The 26,548-nt window shown below is 37.5% G+C and overlaps 1 protein-coding gene across 7 annotated transcripts in view; it reads right to left on the bottom strand.

Moving 5' to 3' along the window:
* Window positions 1-3,004: 3,004 nt before the first annotated feature.
* The window catches only part of Ikzf2 (IKAROS family zinc finger 2), a 150,234-nt gene continuing 126,690 nt past the window's right edge, over window positions 3,005-26,548 (bottom strand). For all 7 annotated transcript variants that reach the window (XM_040753387.1, XM_021227403.2, XM_021227404.2 and 4 more), the window contains 3 exons: window positions 20,116-20,253; window positions 14,277-14,420; window positions 3,005-11,023 (listed from right to left, as the gene is read on the bottom strand). In XM_040753387.1, the coding sequence (XP_040609321.1) occupies window positions 10,299-11,023; window positions 14,277-14,420; window positions 20,116-20,253 (1,007 nt within the window). In that variant the 3' untranslated portion in view covers window positions 3,005-10,298. The remainder of the gene's footprint in view (window positions 11,024-14,276; window positions 14,421-20,115; window positions 20,254-26,548) is intronic.

Raw genomic sequence — 26,548 nt, 5'->3', positions numbered from 1 at the left:
TCAGATTTTTTTCTTTACAGCTCAGTACCCCTCCTCACCCTCTGCATTGGCGATGCCAACGAGTTCAAATGGGGTCACTCTGCTTAAAAATCAGAATGTGCAGAACACTACGGCATTTCTGTGATGATTATTATTGTTACTATTTTGCTAGCTGCCACTGTGCAACATTGGCTTCCTCCCTTTATTAAAGGAGTTTACCCATCAAATGCTGAGCAAATTGGTTCAGGAAAGAAAATATTGTACTAAATGTGTCTAGAATTAGAGTCAGGGTTAGTCTTGTGACTGATTTTGGATATTTAAAAGATGAACAAACAAATCATAATTGACTTGAACTCTGCTTCCTTGCCAATGAAGTGAAAGTTAAGTAGCAGATAGTATAAAACTTCCACGAGTAATGTGAAAGGGCCTTAGAAAAGGTCCACGATAGTTGTGTTCATTTGTTACACACTTACCAAATTGGATCTGGTTATAACCTACGCATATTCCCATTCCAGTAAGCCATCTCCCTGAAATAGACTGTATTTCAGAGTAGTTAAAGTTGTGACAGGGTCCTGGAACACATTCAACAAATGATACAAGAACAAGATTGATTGGGGACACATAGAGGAAGAGAGAAAATAAACGTTAAAAACATAAATAGAAAAGGGAGGGATAGAAGGGAAAACAGGAAAGAAAGGAGAAAGAAAGAAGGAAAGAAAGAAAGAAAGAAAGAAGGAAAGAAGAAAAGAAAGAAGGAAAGAAGGAAAGAAGAAAAGAAAGACAGCCACTCATTTCCTGCTATGGAGATCTCATTTCCAAGGTACGCATCCACCTTCACTATGTCAACTAAATATCCGCAGTTACTTACTGCTCATTTTTAAAAACAATATTAGCATTGGACACTTTAGCATCATTAAAAAAGTCTTCATGAATAAGAATCGTTTAAGCTTTTATCCTCAGAAGCAATACTTGGATCTAGGTCATTGATATTATCTGGACACTGTTGCCAATCCCTACTTACACGTTAAGCTATTTATTCACTAAGAATTCTTGGTAGTGCCAGCTGAGTCCACCTCCAACATCATCTGTTAAATCAGGAGGACTAAGCAGAACAAAACACTCATCCTTTATCATAGTCTTGCCTAAGCTGCAGCACAGCGCAGCCCAAACACCCTTACCTTACTCCCCCTTTACCTTTGGATCTTCTTGGAGAATTGAAATATCCTGCTTCTTCATCGACATACCGGATGGTGTGAAGTCATGTTCAAACAGCTCTTCTAAGGCTTTCTAGAATAAACATTTCAACACCAGTTTGGGCAGTATCTGTTCTTACTTTGTTGAGGGGCTTGGATTTTGCCTGGTAAAGCTGAAGTTGAAAGCGATTGTATTGATGGGAGACATTGTCCAGGGGTGTAAAATACATGCCAGACTGTGGTGGTGCGCCTTTAATTCCAGCAGAGGCAGGTAGAACTCTGTGAGTTTGAGTTCAGCTTGATCTACAGAGTGAGTTCCAGGACAGGCTCAAAAAAAAAAAAAAAAAAAAAAAAAAGAAAAAAACAAAAAAGACACAGGAAGAAGAATTGATGCTGTCAAGTTGACTTTTCTCAGAGTGAGCACCTCTTTGGATTTGCCCCTAACTTTATCCAATTTCCCATGGGGTTGTGGGTTTCCAAATGATTTTATTTCCTTTTTGTCCATTAGAAAGTTTAGGCAAACACCTCCCTTAGGCATTGTGAAAGCCTGTCAAATTTCAGTTGAAAATAAAGAACACTGGGAACTTCCCTTAGGGCTACTATGGGGTTTTGTTGACATTTAGGGCAGGGACAACAGGAAGGGGCATTGTTAAAACACTCTATGAAACTGTTTCATCAAGTGACTTTTCCTGAAGGACAGGACCTTTACCTTGAGCATGTTGATAAGTATTAGTATATCAAGATGTCATCTTGCTTCTCACTGGATTTCAGTGAAATTCAAGAGCATAAGGGACATTCAATTTTTTTAAAAAAGATTTGGCTCTCATTAATAGATAAACCAGAGCCTAACAGTTTGGATGAGAAAGGCCTTTCCTAAACGTAGTACTAGTAGTAATTTGGTAAGTTTTTTTCTGCTTGCTATTTCCCGTTCACCCATCTCCAGCCATAGGCTTCTATTTTGAAAGATGATCTGGTCGAGGTTACACATGTTCATTTGAATTTGTACTATCTCTCATTCTGTGTGACATATGGAAGTGAATTCATTGAGAACTATTGCAAATATCTACAGATTCTGTAAATATGTACCAATGAAAATTTAACAACTATCTCAAATGTGTGTAGGACTTTATCACTTGGCACAAGAGCAAAGCAGATAGCTGAAGCTAAGTAAAATGAATTTTCAGTCATCTGGACCATTTTAGATTTCTACTTGGGAATTATCTTTGTAATAGAACAATCTTCTCATGGAAAAGATACAGTCCTTATGGAATTTGAGGCATGAGGCATAGAGCTACACGAAGCATAGTTAGCAATCGAACCTACTTAATGCTACTATCAACCTATGCCTCACTCCATGATTTCTAAAATGATTTTTATTCTGTTGTGGCTACTAAGAAATTCTGCTTTATAATATGATTACTGGACAAAGCTTGGACCACATGTGTTACTCAATGGAAATCTGGAGTAAGCTACACTTTTCTTTCCTTCTGACTGATGTCTTTTTTGAAGTGAGATTTTGACAAGGAGATATCTCAGATGGATTTTAAAGGTAAAAAGAGGATTACATGAGAATTATCTGAAGACTAGAGATGTCATACTTGACAAAACATGTGATACCCTCTTCTCTGCCATAGGATACTCTGCAAAGTGTGGTGGAGCAGCTAGTCATTAAGGTGGAGACTGTGAGGTGACACACATCAGTGCTCTGGGACAGGACTGAGACACACACACACACACAAAATGATAATGACCAAACCATTATTCACAATTCAGTGACTGGCGCGATGGGTTTTTGTACAAAATTTTCAACAGAAAATTTTTATACCAAACAGTTTCTGTCAGAAGTTTATTTTATTGGTAAAATATTAAATAATATACAGAATTAAAAACTGCACTTACACTTCTGAGAAGAAATAAATCTTGGACAAATTATATGCTTGTTCCTGAGATTGGCTAAATTTATTCCAGTAGCTGTGCACTCAGACAGTACAAACCTTTATAATATAACCCTTTCACAAAGTATTACAAAGTTTCTGCAGCTTCTTCAGTTGTACACACATACACACGTTCACACATGCATATACAACACTCACACACATATACACAGTACCCACTTACACGCACATAGCGTGTATGTGTGTGCATTAAAAACAAAGAAAAGTCCCACATTTTAGTCTGCAGTGATAAAACTGTTTAGTGGAGGTCTCCCAATCAGTATGCAGCAAAGTGACAGCTCACACAGCTGCAGAGACTGTTGCAATATTTCCACAGTAAACCCCATTTTCTGAGGTATTTGAGCCTTAAAAACAAAACAAAAACAAAAACCCTACATTACACTGAGCAAACCTGACACACAAGGTCTGGAATTTTAATTTTACAGATATTTATATATATATTCTTTTTTAAACAATAGTTTTTATTTCCCCAAATTATTAGTTTGAAAAAATGAGGTTTACTGGTTTGATTTTTTTCCTTTTTTCTTCTAAAAAATCAAAGTATTCTAGAAACTGACAAGCAATTAGTCCTTAAAATAGTCTAATTACCTTTGGTATTGTTAAAGAAAAAAAAAGGTAAGTAGCCAAGACACATACTGTACAAATGCAGTAAATGCCTTCAAAAGAAATGTCAAAGAAATGGTAACTTTTTAACAAAACATGTATTTACACTACAGCAGATTTACTACAGGAACACAGGTATTAAAAATAAGAAAAGAGCACACTGCATATAAATATGGATGACACAAAAGATATTTCTCAATCTGCATGAAAACAGGTCTGCTTCAAACATTTAAAGTTTTTTCTTCAACAGGTAATATGGATTTAAACCTGACTGAAGTGCTATTTTCGAAAAGGACAAGAAATAAAAACATTAAATATTAGTTACTTAACTTAAGAGCATTAGGCAAGATTGGGAGAAAAAAAATCCAGTCTGTTCAGATTTCAAGACAAGATACACTTCTCACTCATGATTTCAAAGTTTATTTAGGCTAAAAGAAGCTTCTAGAAAGTCAGAGAAGCCATTTGTTTCTACATTTTCTAATCTTTTGAAAGTGGAGTGGTTTTCATCTTTGCTTGTTATGTCCTTTGACATGTTATAATTTCCAGCGGTTTCCTTTTGTCATTGGCAAAAGGAAGACATGTCAAAAAAAAAAAAAAAAAAAAGAAGTACCATAGTTTTTAAGACTTCAAGAGGGATATTGCACTTTTATGGACAGAAAGAATATCTGTTAAAGTAGATAGTGGAAGTAACCCTTCTGAAACTGCAAATAACACCCGGTCTAAAATTTGAGGAAGCAAAGGGCCAGGAGACCCCCTCCGAGCCTGGAATATTACTGCTAAAGCACTTGTCCCTGCAAGGGGAAGAAAGTTAAGACTCTACATTTTTATCCTCTTTCTAAGTGTTGGGGGGGGCAGATATCTATCTTTAAAATACAAGCAAACAGGAACCAGACATGTACTCTGCAGAATCTCTGGAGTCATGTTAGGTGCTTCATATTTAATAATAAAGCAAAATAAGAATTAGATAGGCTACCATCGCAACCCAACCAAGCTTTAAAAATACAAAACTACACTTGAGTATAAAAATACACCAGCAGATTATAGAGCTAATTAAAACTACCAAAAAAATTTTTAAGACTTAATGGATCAGAGGTTCAGAGTTGACTCCCCTCTTTCAACTCTTAGGAGCATCAAGAAAGACATCCAAAGACAATGATGGAAGGGCTGTGAACAGAGCGAAGACAAAGATGTGAGACAAAGTGACAACCAAGGAGGTGAAAACCCAACTTAGTCATACAGAAGGGGGCACATGACCGACATACAAAATCTCAAGTGCTCCACAGCCAAAACCTTTTTTAGATCAGTTTCGTAATTTCAACAACTTTTCAAAAAGAACAAAACATCAACCAAATATCAGCCACCCCTACCTATATTCCTTTTCTCATTACAGTTAAAGTATATTCCCTTTCAAAATGCATTTCCAGTAAATGAAACTCAGTGATATCCTAGTAAGTGCATAGTAGTGGATTCAGTGGCCTCCATCTGTTCAAGATTTCCTTACTATGTGTTATGTGAGGTAAACTGAAGGCCTGATTCACTGCAAACTGGCTTATTTGTACCCATAGGAAGTTTTTATTCTGTACTTACTGTGATTTAGCATATGACCTCTAAATTTTCATATTAATTCATAATATAAAAGTCACCTTAGGAAACTAGTAGTTCATGTACCACTGTTTATATGGATAAAGGTGAATTTATAACAAACTTGTACAGAACATATACAAATGGAGTATTATGGGAGAAAGACACCGTAAATAGAATTAAGAACTCATTTCTAAGAGTGCATATGAAAAAATACCCACAAACTCACAGTACAGCAAGAGAACACAAAGCCACTAGAAATAGAATGTTACATAAAAACCTTGTGGAAATTCCAAAATTTTAGGTCTCTGTAATAAATGTAAAAATATTCAAGGTGTCATTAATTTGGCTTAAGAGTATACTAGGACAGAAGGAAACACTAGCATTATTACAGCTTCTTGGTCACATGATGTCTACTTTATACAACCAGCAGCTCATTTTTTAACTGCTGTCATAGTTGAAGACACGCTAAAAGTGACAGACAAACCCTGTACTAAACATCTGAGGTGACACTTCCAAGAAGGGATATATGACATAAGTGCTGTGTTTTGTTTTGTTCAAGGAGAAACAATGCACTGTATTTCCACATTATTTCATAAACCAACCACTGGTGAGATGTCAGAGGATCCAAAACTAGATTAACACTAGTTGGGTATAAGAAATGCAAAACAATACTATAATTATTGACCCCAAATTCTACAAAGAAACCCTGTGTGATGCAAACATATTCTTCCTCAAGAATAAAGCAAAAACACAGCATAATTCCATTTGCTGCTGTCATGTGACTCTGCCTTCTACTTCTTCTCTATCATATAATAGTGTTCAGAAATATTATTAAGCTAAAAAGATTAAAATCTGGTTTCAAATTTTCTTGTCACTTTTGCCAGCTCAGCTGAAAGTTTGGAAATTCTTTTAGCAGTTTTTCCTTTCTTTTTCTTTTTTTCTTTTGCTAAGAACACAAAGGTGAATTATAGAGTATTTAAATTTTATGTGTTTTTTAAAAATACACAGTAAAAGTGTGGTATAGCTAAAACAGCTCACCAACACTCTCAATGAATATTTAAAAGGCACCAATGCAAAATTTTTAAGTATTTAATACATTAAATTTAGAATTTAAGAGACCAGTTACTGTATATTTTAATTATTTTGCAGAAACTGGAAGACTAAAATATTCATAAAATAACTTTTATATATACACAATGCTTAAATTTACCCCTTGCTTTATTTTTTTCCCTTTTGAATATGGGGAGCTTTTACTGTAGAATACACACAGGCAGTACTTGTTAAAATAACGTGAAATATAACTGATGATGACCACAAATATACAATTTTATAATAGATGAATAATTCAGGGCTAAAAAATGTGTAGTCAGATATCCTGATAGTCTAGGCACTGTCCTGAATCTAGGGGCAGCTTTCCTGGTCCAATACGGCTTCCTCTGCCTATCTTTCTACCATAACTTACCATTTTGGAGATAAGATGAAGTAAGACTTGAGAAATACAAAGTCAAAATGTAAGACACACAAAAGTCAAGGTTTTGTGAAGTACACAACTGTGACACAAAAAGCACAAATACAAGACAAAGTTGCTAAATCATTTCCTGCATTTCTTCCTCTCAAAAAAAATCTGTATTTCTTTACATTTTCACCAGTCAACTCTCTCCACCGCTACCCACAGATGTAGATAATGGAAAAATGGGATTTAAGTTGCCACCAGCCCTAAAGACACACTGAAAACTTCGGGATTTCTTAATACAACCTGGTAAAGTAGACCTAAGTGCTGATGTATTAACTGTACTCTTAATTCTAAGCTTTTGTAACACATCTGGTGATGCTAACCGCTTCTTTTCATAAATCTTCATTAAAAGAATGTGTGGTACACATGTGCCTGCAAACTGTAATGCATTAAAACAGTCCAGACAGGCCCCTTCAAACTAAATCTCAACGGTCAGCCCCCATTTGCCCGTTTCTTCAGAAAACTCTCAAAGGAATGTTTGAATGATAGTGCTTCGTGCCTCTCTCTGCTTCTCACGGTGCTGGTCACTGTTCTGGAAAGCCTTTCTAACAGCAATTCATCTCAGTAGTAGAGAGGCAGTGTGTTTCTGCAGAAAGAACTGGTGACCACAAAAGAAGAAGTCTGGGCAAAATTAGGACAGAATCATCTGATAAATCTCTGCCAAACTGGAAAACGCAGAGGGTAACCCATTTTCATGCCCCTCAAGTACTTTCTCCACTGTTAAATCTCACCTAAATAAACTGGGCTTGTAAGTGTTAATGCAAATTTGATTTATTTGGTATCTGGCCCTCACATTTATTTTTGGATGCTACCGTGTCACCTATTCTCTTTGGTGAAAAAGTCTTTGAGAGTCCCTCAAACAGCACTATGTCCACAAAATTCATTGTGGACATACAATGAAAGTTTGAATTCACCTTGTCCTCATTTGTTCCTGTCACACCTGAGCCATCTGTTTTTTTTTTCTGTACCTTGAGTCATGCATCTTAAAAAAAAAAACTGCCGGTGTATATGTACAGCAGATACACCTTCATAGCTGATTCTTTTGACTAAATCAGGTTTTCCACTAAGATGGAATTAGAAAGGTAGGGACTACCTTTTGAAGATGCTAGTACCATCTTCAAAAGGGGTGTCCACAAATCTTTAGGTACACCTAAACTCAGTTTAATCCTAGGGCAGGTAGATCATGATTGTTAATACAGTAGGTGTGAGGAGAGAGAAATTCACAGGGCCAGAATTATGAACACATGGACAGACATCCAAATGCTTTGTTAAATTGCAGTAAAAACACAAAATCATAAGCCTTAACATTGTTTACCTCATTTAAACACAAATGCCATTCCATTAGGATTCAGAGTGTGCAGGGTAACTGGGGGTAATTGTCTTGACAAGACGCTTTCTCCCTGAGCAAATTGTGTTTTCACAAATTACTGAGGGATGCAAAAAAAACCCAGAAAATGAAAAACCAAGCAGTTGGCATTTGCTATATCTCTCTTTTGGTGCATTGTCTTACAAGTAAGGGATCCATTTGGACATTTGTCCAGAAATAACTAAGATAGAGATCAGTCAAAGAGCTAAGTCAGAATTTTTCTACCTAGCTCTAGCTATGTTAGAGCTAAAAAGTTCTTCAAGCAAACAGATGGAAACTTGCAAAGCCAGTTAAGAGAACACTGCTTGCTCATCAGTAAATAGTTCCTGATACTACCCAGGTCACACCGCAGTCCCATGGCTTCAGCATCCTATTCGAGGGTCTGTTGGAACACTTATTGTTACTGTTTAGCAGACCTTCAGCATTTGCAAACGGCTATCAGATAATCCAATCATGGTCATGCTAGTTTAGTGAAACACAAGCAGCAAGGTATGTCTGCCAAATGCATTCTCCCTATTGACTTGAGAACAGTGTGCTCCAATCCCACTCACAAATGCCAGTAGACTCCACAGAAAAAGCCAAGCACTCAGAGAGATCAACTTAAAACCTGCACATGAAACATGGAAGTATATGCCCTGTGCAAATAAAGAGAAAACAGAAAATTCTCTACTAAGGGATTGTGATGCATTTCTGACAAGGACTTACAGAGTTGATTTTTTAAAATCTTTTTTTAAAGTGCAGGACCTTTACCTGAAGACTATCACTTTCTCAACTCCAAGAAGGGTAAAAGAAAATTTTGTTGCTCTTTTGTTTGACCTGCAGTGTGATATTAAGGTTACAAAGAAGTTCCCTTTTGTCTGCAGCAAAGGTAGTACTGTTATTACTGAAGAAATAGTGGAATAAATAGCCCTAGTTAATGAATGACCTTCCAGGGTTCAAGTGACCATGTCCAGGTCCAATTACCTGCTCCAAGATTTAGAAGGAAGCAGCCGGTAGCCAGGCTTCTTAAGATCTTCTATTCCAAAAGTCAAGAGGAATGGACTATGGATAGAACACTGAGTGGTCACAGCTTGAAGAAAAATACCAGAAAAGGGTTCTCAGAGTGGGATTTCCCCCTACTGTTAGCCTAATGACACTTTTCTGCTGACTGGTTAACACTGATTAAATGATGATAAAGTGACGATCGTAAACACACCTTTAGAAACAAATATGTATACTAGGCTGCCATCGCATTACAACTTAGAAGAAAAAAATCTCAAATTGTGAAAAGCAGAATTCTTCCTGGAAATTACTGACTGCCTCTTACCCACTCTTAGGCCATATGTTATTTTGAAAACTACATAAAAATACTATTTGTTACAGGTGTTAAAAGTAAGGCTGCCAGGGTGTCTATAAAATGCCAGTCATCAAAACTATGGAAAAACAGTGCGCAAGTTTAGAAAAATAAGATCAAAGGACCTCAGATGTATTGCAGTGGCCCTTAACTACCTGTAGTTTAAAAGTTTTACTATATGATACAGTGTAAAACATACTGAATTACAAATTCCATAGGGGAGGTAAACATAGAACCCACAACAAGTCAACTCATCCTAGCAGTTATTGAAAATAACAATGTGTTTGTGTTCCATGATCTCTAAGGACAGAAAATAAAATGGGTTTACATTTTGAAACATCTTTGAGAATAAAATTACTTAGACCGTTTCAAATTGCCAAAGTCCTACCCAGAAAACTCTAAGCTTTCCTGTCTTTCATCACAATCCTGAACATCAATGGCAAATCAGAATATTTTAGGTGAATCTCTATGAACCCAATGATTCCCCAAAGCATGGAAGGCCTTAATATGGATGCATGGCAGAAACGAACTACTCTAGAGGCCCACAACATAAACAAGCCATGGCATCAGTGAACATCCCATCCCTTTTCTCTTGTTTCTTTCTTAATGTAATTAGGCAGAGCAAATGACACGTTGTCCACAAAATAAGAATTAGAGACAGTGACAGCGTTAAGGAGAAAGTGTGTCACCATCTGAGGATAGGTGGGACTGTAAGTGCAGTTATTTCTTCCTGTGCAGTTCTTCATAGGGGTCCCCTTTGGAATGAAAAGGCCTAGTGGAATGTGTGCTCCCCTCGAACAATGTGTGATGAAAACTCGTAACGGTCCTGGCTTCTGTAGCCACAGATGTTGCATTCCAGTGGGTCCCGGTAGCCATGGCAACCCATGTGAATGGTGTACATGACATGGTCTAGGAAAAGGACTCGGCAGTGCTCACACTTGAAGGCCCTTATCTGTTCTCCTTCTCCATTGAAAACCTTATAGATGTCCTTCAGAGAGCCCTTGGTGGCCTTGGTAGCATCCAAAGCCTTGACATCCTCCTTCATGTAAGCTGGGCTTTGTTTCCTCTTGGGATTTAAGGCAGGGTTTCCTTGGTAGGACTGGTGGTCATCGTGGCTGCTCTCTGAGTCAGTAGAATCGAGGCAGCTATTGCTGGGAGAGGCCTCTCTTTCCTGGGGTCGACTCTTTGGTCTGATGAGAGAGATGGGGCCATCCATGTTGTTTTCATGACTATCAGATGTTTCCCTGCTAATGGGTCTCTCTATCCTGTTGGGATGATAGACCTGAGAATAAGCTGAGCTTATAACTGGGGCCACCTCGGCGATTGTGCTTGGTGCATGCTGCATCAGAGGGTGAAGGGCCTCAGCTCCAAGGTAGGTGATTGCGTTGTTGATGGCTTGGTCCATCATATGAGACTGCATCAGCTCAGCCTCCTTCTCATACGTTAAGTTCATATCAAAATGAATATCTGGGTAGCTGAATCGCATCAGCTTTTCCCCTAAAATGAAAAATTTTAAAAAAAAAGGAGGAAGAAAAAACAGTAAAATTAATGATTGGATTCAAAACATAAAAAGGTACAAAGTTAACTAAACGCTTTCTCCATTTTACACAAATTGTGCTATTTTATGCTTTAGGTCATGTGTTTGGGCTCCTTTAATTCTGTTGAGATGCACAGGTACTATGACTATGCAAAAAAAGAATTTGTAACAAGTTGTTTGCACTTGCTCTAATGAAATCCCAGAAATGCATCCAGCCTGAAAGTCTTTTATTTTTAATTTTTATTAAGATGTTCATTTGCATGGTGCTCAGGATTATAGGAGAAAGAATAAATGCTAGGTGAAAATAACTCAGACTATGCTCATTTCTGCATATTGCAACACAGGATGAACTACAATGACCAGGAGAGCATAGGGGATCTGGTTATAGCCTAGGCTGTTTCACTCTTGGCCAGGAGTAATTTAGTTGACTCATTTGGTGCTTTAGAAAAAAAAAGTTATAGAGTCAATATGTTAGGCAGTAGAATGTAAATAATCATTATTAAGATGGTTTGAAAGCTGTATTACCTGATAAAATGAATGGAATTAAAAACTACCTTAAAATATAGTAAGGATTATTAAAAATACTTTTCACAAAGTTGAAAAGTTACTTAAGTTTTGACACACACCTTTAATCCCAGCATATAGGAGGCAGAGGCAGAGGGATCTCTGAGTTAAAGGTCAGCATGGTGTAGACTACAGACTCTGTCTACACAGTTCCAGGACAGCCAGAGTTATAGAGAAATGGTGTTTTGGGAAAAACAAACAACAACAAACCAGCAGAATAGCCAAAACAAATAAACAACAAAAAAGATATTAAGCCTTAAAAAAATTCAAAGTTAAGCTAGATAAATCTGATTCATGTTCTCAAAGAGCTTGCAGTTTAGATAATGACAGCTTGGCAGGTATTTTGTGCTCAAATAAGAGGCCTATTTAACTCATATAAGAGGAGTAAAGGAAGACTTCTTGAAAGAAGTGGCATTAGGGTGGAGAATGGTATGGTAAGCATTGGCTAGTAAAGAAGCATGGATGTGGAGCTGCTGGCAGGAAGGCTTAGAAATAAGAGGGTATGACTTATAAATAAGCAATTACATTTCAACATGGTGGAGAGTGGAAACAGATGACTAACATGAGTCTGAGGACGAGGCACACAGCAGGGGAGGGAGGGACTTTATCCCGAGAGCACTACAGCTTGCCGTGCTTAAGCAGGAGCATGGCTTGATATGATACTCATTCAACAAGAGGATGCAGAAAGTTGCTGTCGTGAGATGCTTGGACTTGTGTAGTGATGGCACAAATGGAGAAGGGTTAATGGAATGGACATCAACTAAACCAACACTGTTACTAGGCCCGTGCGATTATCTAGATAGATAAGGAGAATGGGACGTGTGAAGCTGAGTTTTCAGTCTTGAAAAATGGGGTGGATGACACCAAGATAGAAAAGGGAATGACTTCGGTTTGAGGATCACATGGGTAACATGTATATGTGTTGATAGAGGGCAACTCTAGAAGCATGGCAGCTGATAGTCTCACTCTGCCATCGGTAAACTGAACAAAAGGTCAAGAAGAGTGTTTGGAAAATTCTTTTATGTCAGCAGACAGAGCCAGGCTGGATTCCTACCCTTTACAGCATATCTAGAAGGCCTTATGGAATGAGGATTTTATAAGACCAGAGAATGCAGCATGCATTCTTTTCTGTACAAGGATCCCAGAAATCCTTCAATAGTGTTTCTAGGGTTCATACAAACTCTGCACCAGCAGAGCTCGGGATGGCATGTGCCTAGGCCAATCCTTAGAAAGCATCCGATATTTTGTGTGCTGTTTGTGTGGTCCAGTAGGCAAAGAACTTGTATGTACATGGAGGGGCACCTAAGAGTTGGGGGGCATGTATGTGGAGTGTGTACATGTGTGTGTGTGTGTGTGTGTATGATGTTTTGAAAATGAAAAGAGGCAAGAATGGGTCTTCCATGGGGCAATTATGTTCTCTTTCCCAAGATCTAGTAAGGTGACTCTTCAGACTTCTACACATGTGTGTATAGCTGCATGAAGAGGAACAGAGAAGATGGAAGAAAAGGGGAGAGACAGTGTTCTAGAAATCATGGGAAGAGTGTTTTTCAGAAAGATTTAGATTTCAAAAGTGGCAGAGGATCTTTAGAATGTGTGTGTTCTGAGTGCTCACTAAATCCCTTCTGCTCGTCTTAATGTGACAACAGTTTGCCAGTTCTCTATTATAATACAAGAGACACCTTCTCAAAGGTTTTACTGGAGCAACAGAATTCTCCTAGCTTCCCTAAATGACCAAGAAAGAGGCTAGCTCCCAGCCACTACTTAGTAAGGCTCCCCTTCCATGTTCTCCAGTAGTAGAATGTGAGAATCTCTTTTAATAGCTTTACCTAGTCTTTTCACCTTATCACTATAAGGAAAGATATGTTACATATACAAAGAATAATGGTTCTCTAACATTCTACTGAAACTCTACCATTCACACATTTTGTAACAAATGCAAGACCCTTTGTCCTCAGATATAATTCAAAAGACACAACTTGGATGAAGAATGATGCCAACACTGGGCATACCACAGAATACCTAAAGACTTGGAAATGGTAAATGAAGCCTAAATAGACAGTCTTTCATCTTTCCAGCTCAAAAGTCATAGGCTGGATGACAAAAAAGGGATAAAAACAAAAAATACAGGTATATGTAGGAAACATTTTAGATGGACACTGCTACATTAATTTTTGAAGGCAAAGTTTGGGAACACTTGAAGTGCTTTTTAATTCTAGATCAAATAATCAGAGAATTAATATTAGAAATTAAAACATTCAAAAATAGAAATGAAAAGATACCACAAATGTGGCCAGTAGTGCAGATCTCATCTCTTATTCAGTATGAATTAAAATAACATGTTAGCTTTAACATATAATCTCACTTTATATATCATTCCATGTTGATATGCTTCTTACTATCATCCTTTAATACTTTCCCATGTGTCTAAGGCTGTGTGTGTGCACGCGCACGCACGCATGTGTGTGTGTGTGTGTGTGTGTGTGTGTGTGTGTGTGTGTGTTATGTACATGGTCGGTCATAGAGTGGGAGAGAATGATGAGGCAAAGTCATGGATATTTACACACCACTTATATGTTAACACATGGAATCATGTCTTTTTCTGTCGCAGTCCCCAGATGTGTAATGAAGTCATCCCTCCGTGCTGCTTACCCACAAACTTCTGTGGAGTGGAGCTTTTGCGCTTTCCCATATTTGCCGTGAGCTTCTCTATGACAGCAGGTCTCTCGAAAGGCACCAGAGAAATATTGTTGTCCATAATAGGCTCTTGTTCCTTACAATCTTCCATAGGCGGTACTACACAAAAACCACATTTAAAGGCAATCTGGTGATTTCTTCAGCATTTGAGAGACACAGGTAAGTATGCTATCCTGATATGTGTTATACAAATTAAGTTTGTCTACCAAAATAAAGGAAGTAAATCACAGTATTGAAGAATATTCTTTAATCTCTCTCTCTCTCTCTCTCTCTCTCTCTCTCTCTCTCTCTCTCTCTCTCACACACACACACAGAGTTTATTTTTATGAATCTGAATGCCTCTCAGATCACTGCAATGAATTGTTGCTAGTACTGGTCATCAACCAATACACTCATCTGATATTTTTCTCATTTTATTCCTCAAAAATATGTTTAGTATAGATTAAAATTGATGATACGTTAGACTGCACTGTTACTGAGATTTTTGGGGCTTTATTTTTCTGAAATAATTTACATATGCCACCTTGTTTTACAGAAAGGCTTAGCAGCTGCAGGCGACTCTTCCCCCACACATTTTCCTGCAGCTGATTTCTATTTGATGAGGTCCTAACCTTACTAGCAGCACCACAACCTGCATGTGATCATGCTGGAGGTTCGGTTCTGCACTTGTCTGTAGACAGTACACTGTAGTTTATTTCTAAAAACTGGCACATTGGCTCACTGAACTATTGCCCTGATTCATTTGATGGGCTCCATTCATTATACATGCCTTAATAGCTGTTGGCTTCAGTAGAGACATTACAAGGATAGACAAGTGACTCAAAAAAGCCACTATTCAGTAAGAATCCAGTCCAGGATATTTAACTAGGATGAGGATGACATTCCACACAGATCAGATGGGGTGATTAACATTAGTGCTCATACAAGAGAGCAGAAGGCTCCATCTCCTAGGTGCTCCGTCCTTATTCAGTATACACTACAAAGTGATTCACCTAGATCCATTTATTTGTAGAAGACAGACCTATGTGTGAAACTGAATGCATTCTAATCTACGGGGGGGTGTGTCCAACTGATGAACATTAACATTTTAAAGCAAAGATGAAATGAAAGCACATTTCACATGACTTATTGATTATCAATACCTGTTGCTGATCTTGAAATGAAAAAAGATCATCAAAAAGTTTTTTTCACTCAACCATTTTAAAAGAAATCAACAATCAATATTTGGGTAACCTAGTGGTTGACTAGAAGTTAAATTTTACTCTACATCTAAAAAGGTACCCTCTGGATCTGAAAAATAAGGAATTTTGTAACTGTTGCCTGTCAGCTTGGAAAAAAAAGGAAATGTGAGAATTAGAAATATGGACATTATGGACATAAACTCTGATATTGTTCATGATAGTATTGAGAAGAAAATTCTTCCCAAAGCATTACATAAGATATTAGGTGATCTTTTAACCACTGTAAAAATAACTTGGAAAACAAACAAAAAACAATACCAAGATGACCACAGAACTCAGCTAAGGGAGTCTAGAGGCAGGAAGCTAAAATAATGGAATTGGTGAGGTGAGGAAATAGGCAGCGGGATGTACATTATGACCTTGTGTTTCCGGTAGTAAATTTATAAGCACTTATTAACAAATAAAATAATTGTATGCAGACATGGTGACTTATGGAGGTTAGCCTGGGATATGTACCAAGAGTCTGTTCCAAAAACAAAATATGCCTACAAAACCACAAAATAGTCCACGTGTGAACCAAAGAACAAATATGTATCACAAGCCCAGACACAGAATAAAAAATATTGGTGGCAGACAAAAAAAATGTTGTAAATTTTGCCAAAAAGGCAGCAAAAGCAGTCGATGGGGTTTGCCCTGCAAATTGAATATGCTAATTGGTTCTGAAATGAGTAGTTCAAAGTGTGGCAGTTTTGCTTTAGGTTTTACACTGAATTTTCATGTCTTCACACACCTAACACTCAAAATGAAACCTGGGTGGGGACTGTCCCACACCACATCCACTTCAACTCAGATGGCTTGTCTCAAGTTCAATGAAGCTCATGTGAACTGAAAACAATGACTACAACAGAGTTTGCACTATTGCCAACTTCACAGCAGCTCTTCATGCCAAAAGGCAAAGTTTCTGCAGCATTGGCAATAATAATAACGGACAGAAACTGGGTAGTAAGTACTCCTTCATGGCTTTACATTTAATAATCTTTACAATACTTTCAAGTACTGCAGGAAGGCAGGTGCTCTTCATTCTACAGACAGGGAATCGAAGATACTAAGATTGGAAGTAATTTTTTCTGTGCATCACTAGCAGGTCAGAATGCTAATCCTGGGAAGTCTGGCTTTAGGGAGTACCTGGACTGTGCTATAACTTTTTTTGTAGACATATTTTGAATACTGACATATAAAACAGCTTGACAGCCTTCTAAGTTCATGAAGAAAAGACCTGACACTTTTTCACTTAATTATATAATCTGAGATTTTGCTTTTATAAATGTGGTGCAACTTTAACACACTGTTTCTGGATCTATACTGTTTAGAAGTCAAAACTAATTTTCTAGTTAGTTCATGTCTCAATTTTATTAATTACATGCATGACAGGACATTTATCTACACTGTATTTGGAGTAATATGGAGGATAAAAGTGTATTTATCTTTTCATAACATATTTAATCACACGAACAAACTATAAAGACATATCCATGACAGTATTTCCAACACTGCTTCTTTTATCCACAAATACCACCAATTTTCAAATTCTAGGAAGATTTCTTTTATCTTCAATTCAACTGATATTTATAAGAGCATTTGATTTTCTTCCTAAATATGCCTCCGTGCCCCACCCCACTGCCTTTTCACCCTTTCCTTGGCATCACGTCTCCACTCTGCTCATACTATCCCCTGACCTGGCGAGACATCAAACCTCACTCTACATTGGTGATACTGTCCTTTAGACCACTAACACTGATCACCCAGTGGCTTCCTATCAATCAAACCATGGCCTTCTGGGCTTGAGCAGAATACAGTGCTCTTGCCTCCCAACCCACTACTTTAGCCTTACTTTCTGTCCCTCTCTCATTTAACTTGGATAATCTGCTAATGGTCTTTGATACCTACACACCTCTTTTCTTCATGGAATACACAATCTGTCAACTGTCAGTTATGTGGACTTTCTCACCTCTCATTCTTACACTGATGCTAAGTATGTCTGAAGATTGCCTCAACTTCTCTATCAGCGAAGTGTCTGTGCTCACAGAGAACTTCACAGATGCCACTACTACAGAATTTGCTTCAGTTCATTTTGCTATTTTTAACCTGGGTTGTCCACTAATATAATAAAAGCATATAAAATGCAGCCTTTTATCTTTCTATTTCTAGAATGTTCCACAACAAGTGTTTGATAGTCTTTTCTGGGTGAAGTGGAAGAACACTCATCTTTCTTCAGACCCTTCTTCCCATGAATAACCAGTGTGGGAACAAACAAGTTTTGCGAAAGAGAGGCTAAGAAAAATAACTATGTCAGACATGGAGTGGATGGTAGCCATACTGATAAAAAACCCTCCACTCATACATACCACTAACATAAAGGGGAAGAGGTAAGAGGTCAGAAAGAGAAAAAAGGAATAAATATGAACTTCTGAGATGCAAGACAAGCTTGGTACATGAGACAATAAACCGCTGTAGTAGCATTCCACCTTTGCTCCCCCTATCGCAAGGGCATCTGTCATTTGCTTCCTCACACTCAATGCCCTTCCCTATTAAATGTGTTCATGGAAGGAAAAGGAGGCTTACACTGCTCTCAGATTATTACTATGAATCCAGGTAAGCACAGCATGAAATGGTGTTAACCATGTACTGAGAGTGCTTGAAGCACTATTTAATATTTAAGAACAAATGTGAAAGCCTGTAACACCAAAACCTGTCATCACTTTACTCCTCCCTGGCCTGGTCCTGCTGTCCCCAGTGCCCTGCCTTGTCTCTTTCAAGCTCATCCCTATTGTGTTTTAGGTTCATTACCTAAATGAGCCAATATTTGAGAAGGACTAAAAATATGGCAAATGTGACAATACCAAGCCCCAGCTATTTAGAAGACACAGTTATCTCTCCATAATACACGATTCTAATTCTAGGATAGGTCCATATACATATATTTATATATGTATATATTTACATCTTCTCTACAATAAGACAAAGTTTTGAAAAATTCTGGCTTTTATTCAGGCAGACATGCAATTCAGAGTTCTGTAAATGAATGAATAGAGAAATAAATTAATAGAATTTGCATATGTCCTCTAACCACAGGCCAGAATTGCAATGGGGAAAAATCACATGGAAAACTAATGTCACAATGACATGTCATTGGAGAGTATTTGCATGCTACTAAAGCTACCCCAGTCCTCTATCTCCAGTCAGCCCGCAAACCAACAATTTAAAACAGTTGTTCTCAATCTGTGGCTCACAACTCCATAAGCAAACCTCTATCTCAAAAAACATTTACACTAAGATCCATAAAAGTGGCAAAATTATAGTCATGAAGTAGCAATGAAAATAATTTTATACTTGGGGTCACTACAACGCAAAGAACTGTATTAAGGGTTGTAGCATAAGGAAGGTTGAGAACCGTCAGTTTAAAACAAAACAATGTTCTGAATAGGTAAATGCAACCTCCAGTGCTAAACAGTTGTAACATTAAAGAGAATGGCCAATTCACTGCTTCTTAGTATTAGTGCCTTAAGATATGATAGCAAAATAATTGCTTGGGAAGCATTCATTATATAACCTATTACGCTTAATTCCCACAAGCATACCTATGACCAACATATCCAAACACCAGATAGCTGGATCTGATTTATCAAATTCCAAGGCCCATAATTGTATACCTATCATACTTTGGGTCCTATGTTATCCTCATTCATTCATTAAGTTGACATTTATTCTTTATGGAAGGACTCAAACTATGCAAAATAACAAAAATATTTCAAATCATGAAAAAATCTCAAAATCTCAAATCAAAACCAACTGTATAATAAGCACTTCCACAGTACATACTACACACTCACTCACACACACACACACACACACACACACGTAAAACAAACTAAGATTTGATAAAGGATCTTTGATTTGTCTATATCTAAGGCAATGAATATTTATATTTTAAAAGTGACTGAGGCAAATTATACCATCTGGTATTAGTCAATCCTTTTAAAATAAAAAACACAAAAATACCAATAAGGTATTTTGGTTTTTATTTGTATGAAACCATTCCACACCGCCACAGTGTATTGTTAGTATTGAGAGGTTTTCTGACAGGGTTGTCTCTTGCATATGTACAAAGCAAAATTACTAATCCCCTCCCAAATTATTTGGCACATTTCCAAGCTGATTGTGCACCTCCGAGAGAAACTATAATGCTAACACCCTCAGCATTCACGCAGAGAACTCAGAGACTTCTGTGGAACCATTTCAAAAGAGAAATGCAATGGAAGACTAAACAGTACTTTCCTGTGGCATTTCTAACATAGCTCTAATGCTGGCTGTCATTACTGTGTTAATTCAAACACATGCTATCAGAACTGATTTGGGAGTGCCACGGAAACTCAAGAATCTTGTTCATAGTGTGTTCCAAAACAGCTCATGTCAACTGCTGAGGAAGATAATCCCAGACAAAGTAAATGTGGTTGAAAACTGTAGAAAGGGAGATGGGACGGCTTAACCCATGAGAAGGACTATACACAGCAGGATAGGAAGGAACAAAAATCACGAATGCGCTTTTTACCCACCATGGTGACTCACGACCTGCCCAGCAGCTTCCATGCTGACATTCTGGAGATAGTTGTGACAGCGTTCCTTGTGCTCCTCCAGTGAGCTGCGCTGCTTGTAGCTTCGTCCACAGTAGTTACACTTGTGAGGTTTACCCACTGTGGAGAGAGTCAGGGTTAGTGTGCTCCTCACTTCAGCAAATCAACAGCCAGCTTGTGATAAATTGGAAGAAACATTCATATGCTCTTTAGGCTTAGCTCTTCCTCCTCCACACTCCAGATTAGGTGAAAACAATAAATTGTCTACTAAAACGAAAGACAGCAAGAAGATAGGAAGATCGCACCTCCAGGAGCAGGGGAAATACTGAATCAATTCATGCTCTGACTGTATTCACTGTGTTCCCATGCTCAGTGGCTGATGATCAATTTTACATGATGTGACTCTTAACACATTAACCTTTCCACAATTATGCCAGGTTTCACTCACTAAAAGATAGATCAGGACTAGCCTGCATATACAGTAATGTGTGTGTATGAGTTTCAGTAAGAGCTGAGAATTTTCTGAAGAAAAACTAAAAATGCAACAGCTTAAAATGTCACTTTAAATAAAAAGATTATTCATGGGTACCAAGAAAATTAAAAAGAATTAAGCATTGAAAAAATTACAGATATAATTAGGGAGGGCGTCTCTCTCTCTCTCTCTCTCTCTCTCTCTCTCTCTCTCTCTCTGTCTATCTGTCTGTCTGTCTCTGCACTGGGTAGTAACTGTTCACACAAAAGAACATTGCAACAAGTGGATATGTTCTTCTGTGCAGATCCTGCCTTTGAGATACCAAGAATTACCTTCTGTGGTGCTGTGAGCTAGGACCATTAACAGGAACCACTGGAGCCCTAACATATTTAGTTACCATGGTAATGGTGCCTTCCAAAGCATCTTATATTATAGAAGGCAATTTCTCCTAATAGTTAGGGAGTCATTATCTCAATACAGTTACTAAAACATGTACTGTGATGTTTATAGTGAACAACTTTGAAAATTTCATAGAAAGAAAAACTTGTATGGACCAAGGGCTATTTTGAAATAGGAGCATCCATAAGGCTGTCATGAAGGACTTTGGTTCTTGGTTGGAAATGGATCCAGAACAAGAGACACCAGTAAGTAGTCGGTGCCTGAGCCCTCAGCCCTGAATGACAGTGTGAATCAGGCCAGTTAATCTCCTTTGACTCCCCAAGGAATCATTTAGTTTTGCCCAGAGAACAAACGGCAGCCTCATTTTTCATAGTAATATGTGCACTGCCAGCAACCTTACAAACCTAGGTGATGATGACACAAGAGAACACAGAACTGTAATAAGCAAAAGTGCCCAAAGCTGCCTAACCTTCCCACTGCTGAGTAGGAAAACAAAGACCATCAGGATTGGAATCAAAGCCCAAATCATGGATTCTATTTGATGCACATACACATTAAAATCAACTCTTTCATAATGTAAATTTAATAAAGCATTTCAGACAAAAGTGATCTAAAGCAAGATAAGCCATTTAAAAATACTGGGGGAAAATTTTTACTTTTGAAAACCAGGTATTCATTGTTCTATGTCTGAAAAGCAGCTGTTAATACATGTGTAGAGTTTCCAGGGGAGCATTAAAACGTAATAAAATATTTTTAGACAAAAACAGTTAAATAATATGTATCTACACACACACACACACACACACACATTGTAAGATGTGACACTACCACTACCTACCATGGTTTTTATTTTCTATTACAATAGAAACAATGATGACATTGTACTGAATAAGTCTACTAACCAATTAATATTCGTCACACACTTTATGTAGCAAGTATAGTGCACTGTGAAACAGTTCAGCCATCTTCCATCATTCCTGGTGTTAGTTTTATGGCATTGGATTCTATGACAACTGTTTTCTGTTTATTTTAACCTATTTTCTCCATGTTATTTAAGCAGCATCCTTTCTACCATGTGGCCCTAACTGAAGTATGGATATGTGCTATTGCTCTTGACTTCTAACCTCCGTAAACCCCCCAACTTACTAGACACACACACACACACACACACACACACACACACATTTGTCTGAGTATCCTTTCTGTTGCTGTGATGAAATGCCCTGATAGAAGCAACTCAGTGACAGAAGGTATTTATTTCAGTTTACAACCCATCCTGGCTGGGAAGTTAAAGTGGCAGGTGGTCACACGGCCCCACAACCAGGAAGCAGAGAGCAATGAGCAGCAGTGTTCACCGTTCTTTCTCCTTTTTATGCAGTCAAGGACCCAAGCCTAGGAGGAAGTGGTGCCACGGAATTTTAGGGGCCAGCTTTCCCCCTTCGAATAACCTAGTTAAGGTAACCCTTCAAGTCATGCTCCGCGGCTTACCTAGTGTAGATGAACCCTCACAATGTTCTTAGTCATTTCATATAGTGTCAAGTTAACATTATCTGTCATAACTTTTTACTGATGCTGGCTCATTTCCCAGCTTCTCTCTTTTTTGGAGCCAATCACATGTGTTTTAATTCTTCTTCCGTTTTGTCATTGAATTATTTCCCAAAACCGTAGCCCTTCCTCTTCACCCCATCCTGTTCTCAGGAAGATCAATATGGATGTCAGCAACTAACTTTTAAAATAGAGTTTTAGAAGTATAAACTCAACTTCATTTCCATCTTATACTAAAAAAACAAATATGGGTGATGATTTTGGATTCTGAAAGGTCTTACTAGAATACTATTCTATATCAAAGAAAGTTGCTCTGGAAATATTCTACCCTTTCTTTTACTGCTCTCATTTATCGAGTATATGTTTATCAAAAAGAACAGAAACTGATATGCACCGTGCAGAGCAAATTCTCATGATCCTCATGTTTATATTACAGTCCGGTAAGGACAGGGACTCCATTTGCTAGCCATATACTATAGGCTGTGATCAGTTCTGTAGTGTAGAATGGAATCTTTAGTAGAAGATGCTAGAACGAGAACAAGAAGGTATGTCTGAGGTAGGAACATCTGTTACACGTGGTGATTGTGAGCCTCCACGTGGTGATGTGCTGAGACCCAAACTTGAGTCCTCGGGAAAAGCAGCAAGTGCTCTTAACCGCTGAGTCTTCTCTGCAACATGTTTGTCTTATTTTTAATTTAATTATTTTTACCAGGCACACACAACCATATGTAAAGAAAATCAAACAAAACTAAAGAGGTGTTAATGAAACACAATAAGCCCTACTTGTCTGGCCCCACAATCTAATCATAAGCTCCAGAGCAATGTTTTTCAATGTCTAGTGATTATGTCCTATTAAATAATGTTTTTCTTTGTCCATCAGAGTTAGAAAAGATATGTTGTCTTTCGGTAAGGATTCATTCCCCATAAACATTCTCTCAAGCTTCCTTTGATTTCAAGATACAAGACAATTTCAAATTAATAGTATAAAAATGGAAATGTCCATTATTAATGGGATATTAATCATAATATATTATTATATGGCTGAATCAGATTCCATTTCAGTTCTTGTACAGTTTTTTAGTTTTCCTATTTAAAAACTGCATTTTTAAAACTCCTCTTTGTAGTATTGTGCTCAGTGCTCTTTCTCCCTCCACAGATGTCTAACACCTAATAATAATTGTAAACATTCTGATCTCAACCCATTCTCAGGTCTTTGCCCTGCCTCCCCCTCCCTTCGTGCCTTCTCACAGCCAGGTGTACTTCCAACTCGTCAGAACCTATGGAGTGTTTGGCTTACTCTATAACTACAGTATTGGTACTGCCCCTTGTTTCTCTATGACTGGCCTCCCTGAGTGTCTAAATCTAATGTGTTTCTCTCCCTTTCTTCATCACAGGATTTCTAGGCTAGAAATAAAACATTTTCCTTTATATTTGGAAGGCTTTGTTTGACTAAACTGGTAATCCTTAATTTCCTTTAAAATACTTGATATAACTGTGGTTTTATATGTAGCCTGTTCACTGCAAAGCTCTTGGCATCTATTTGTATTTGATGTTGGGGACTTTCTGCAACAAGAATTGCATGTCTTTAACCTGAAGTTTAGATGTATGCCCTTTAGCTCTCAATAAATGTATGTATGTTATATATAATATTCCTAAAAATTCCACATATATGTAAATAGACAGCATGTAAATATATAACTATATACATGTTACTAAAGATACGGATAGTCTGTGACTCAACCTTTACATATGTATGTATGTTACTAGTTCTCTTTTTTAAAATTGGGCTATCTATTGTAGTATGTCATTTACAGAAAGTAATATTCATTCTGACTAAGACAATAAACTAGCTACTCAGTGTAGTGCATTTCTAGACTCTATTCCATTCTACTACCTCTGTCCATAAATCAGCAAATCAAGATTTGCTAATAGAGTCAGTTTTTAGATAAGTCGCCCAACCTAGCCTTCTCAAATTCAATGAAAAATTGAGGTCTTATTTTTTTATTTCCAAAAAATTTCTGCATAAATTTGTTAATGTTTATAACAACAAACAAACATAAGGAAAAACCCTGCCTGGATGCTGACTGAGACCTCATGGCAAGGCTGGGCTTAACTTCAGAAGAATTAATATCAATTAGATTTTTATCTTTTACTTTACTTTTATGTGTTTGGGTGTTTCGCATGCAAGCAGTGCTCCTGGAGCCCCCAGAGAGTAGAAGAGGTGTTATAAATGGTTGTGAACTCCCAGGTCAGTGCTGGGAATGGACCCCAGATTCCCTAGAAGACCAATGAGTGTTCTTAACTGCTGAGACATCGCTCCAGTTCTCGCCAATTAATAACCTGGTAGCAGATGTTTTAACACATCATTATACTCTTATCTCCTTGCTTCGTTGGATCATGTGCATGAGGTAGAAAGAGAGAGAGAGAGAAAGAGAGAGAGAGAGAGAGAGAGAGAGAGAGAGAGAGAGAGAGAGAGAGAGAGAGAGAGAGAGAGAGAGAGAGAGAGAGAGAGAGAGAGAGAGATGTTGCATCCTATGTAACTGGAGTGCAGGTGGCTGTAAACTGCCTGATGTGGATTCTAGGAACCAAAGTCACATCTCCAGACCCTCAAATGCTCTTAGCTCCTGAGCCATCTCTGTAGTCACATGCTTCAGAATTAGGTGTATCTTTCTTATACATGTTTACTTAAATTCATCTTCAAGTATTTCTTACATTTTGAACACTATATTAAACAGCAATTCATTCTAAACCCAAATTGCCAACTGTCCTTTCCTATCACATATATAAACACATCCGATTGCTTCTCAGTGTATTAAGGAGATACCTGCATTACCATTTACATTGCAGGATAGCTGGGGTGCGGTATGTGGGTTGGGATGTTAGCGAAACATTTGTTAAACTGTACAAAATTGCAGGAGGAGTAAGCTCAGAAGGTCTACTGTAGAATGTGATGGCTATAGTTTAATATATTTTTGAAAACTGCTAGGAGTGTAGAGCTTAAGTGTCCAATAAGAAAAAAAAATCATAGACTTCTTAGACTTGGTGATTCAACAATGTGCACACATGTAAAAACAGCTCTTTGTACATGTTAAACAACTTTTTATCTTTTAAAGCAATTAACTTAGGAAAAATGAACTTGGTTAATTCATACTGGCTTTGAATTTTGAACTTAAACTACTCATTTTTGGTAGATTCCTTGGAACTGCTATGAAGGCGATTGTATCATCAACACTTAAGGCCAATTTACGGATCTGTTTCTACTCTGAAATACTCTGTATGTCTTCTCTGTTCCCCTCCCATTACTACATTGACTAGAATTAGGATGTTTTGCTTTAAGCGTGATACCTGCAGAAGGTTATTCATTCCTGTCCTTCATGTCAAGAAATTTCTTTCTATTCTGTTGCTGAAAACTTTTATTTTCTTAAAAATTGCATTATGACAAACTTACTTTTTAAATTTATAAAGATCACTACATGGTCTTTTCATAAGCTAATTTGAAGAATCCCATTAATGGATTACTAGCAATGTTAAACCAACTTAAAAACACTCCTAATAAATCCCACTCAACTGTGATATATTGTCTTTTTCTTGTATTTATGTACTCAACTTGTTGAACATTTATTTAAAGAATTTTGTATCTATAGTCACTAGCATTACTGCTGCATAGCCTTCAACTTTTGTCACATCTGTGATTTGCTAACAGGTAAAAGTGAACTCATAGAATTCAATTACAAATTTAACCTCCTTTCTCTCTGGAAGTTTGTTTCTCTGAAGCTTTCCCTCCACTGTTTTTCTTTAAATAATTAAGAAATTACCAGTGACATCATGTGGGGGTTTTCATTTGTGAAGGTTTTACATTCCTGTTTCAATTCCTCCAGTATATAAAGTTTAGCCTGAGTATCTGTTTCTTCATGAGTGAGGTTTCACAAATTCCTTGAAACACAGATTTATGTCCCCAAATTGGATGTACCGGTACCAAATTCTTTACACTAGTTCTGC

This window comes from Mesocricetus auratus, unplaced genomic scaffold (assembly GCF_017639785.1).
Source record: "Mesocricetus auratus isolate SY011 unplaced genomic scaffold, BCM_Maur_2.0 Super-Scaffold_100010, whole genome shotgun sequence".
Classification (NCBI taxonomy): domain Eukaryota; kingdom Metazoa; phylum Chordata; class Mammalia; order Rodentia; family Cricetidae; genus Mesocricetus; species Mesocricetus auratus.
This window is presented reverse-complemented; position numbering and strand designations above follow the sequence as displayed.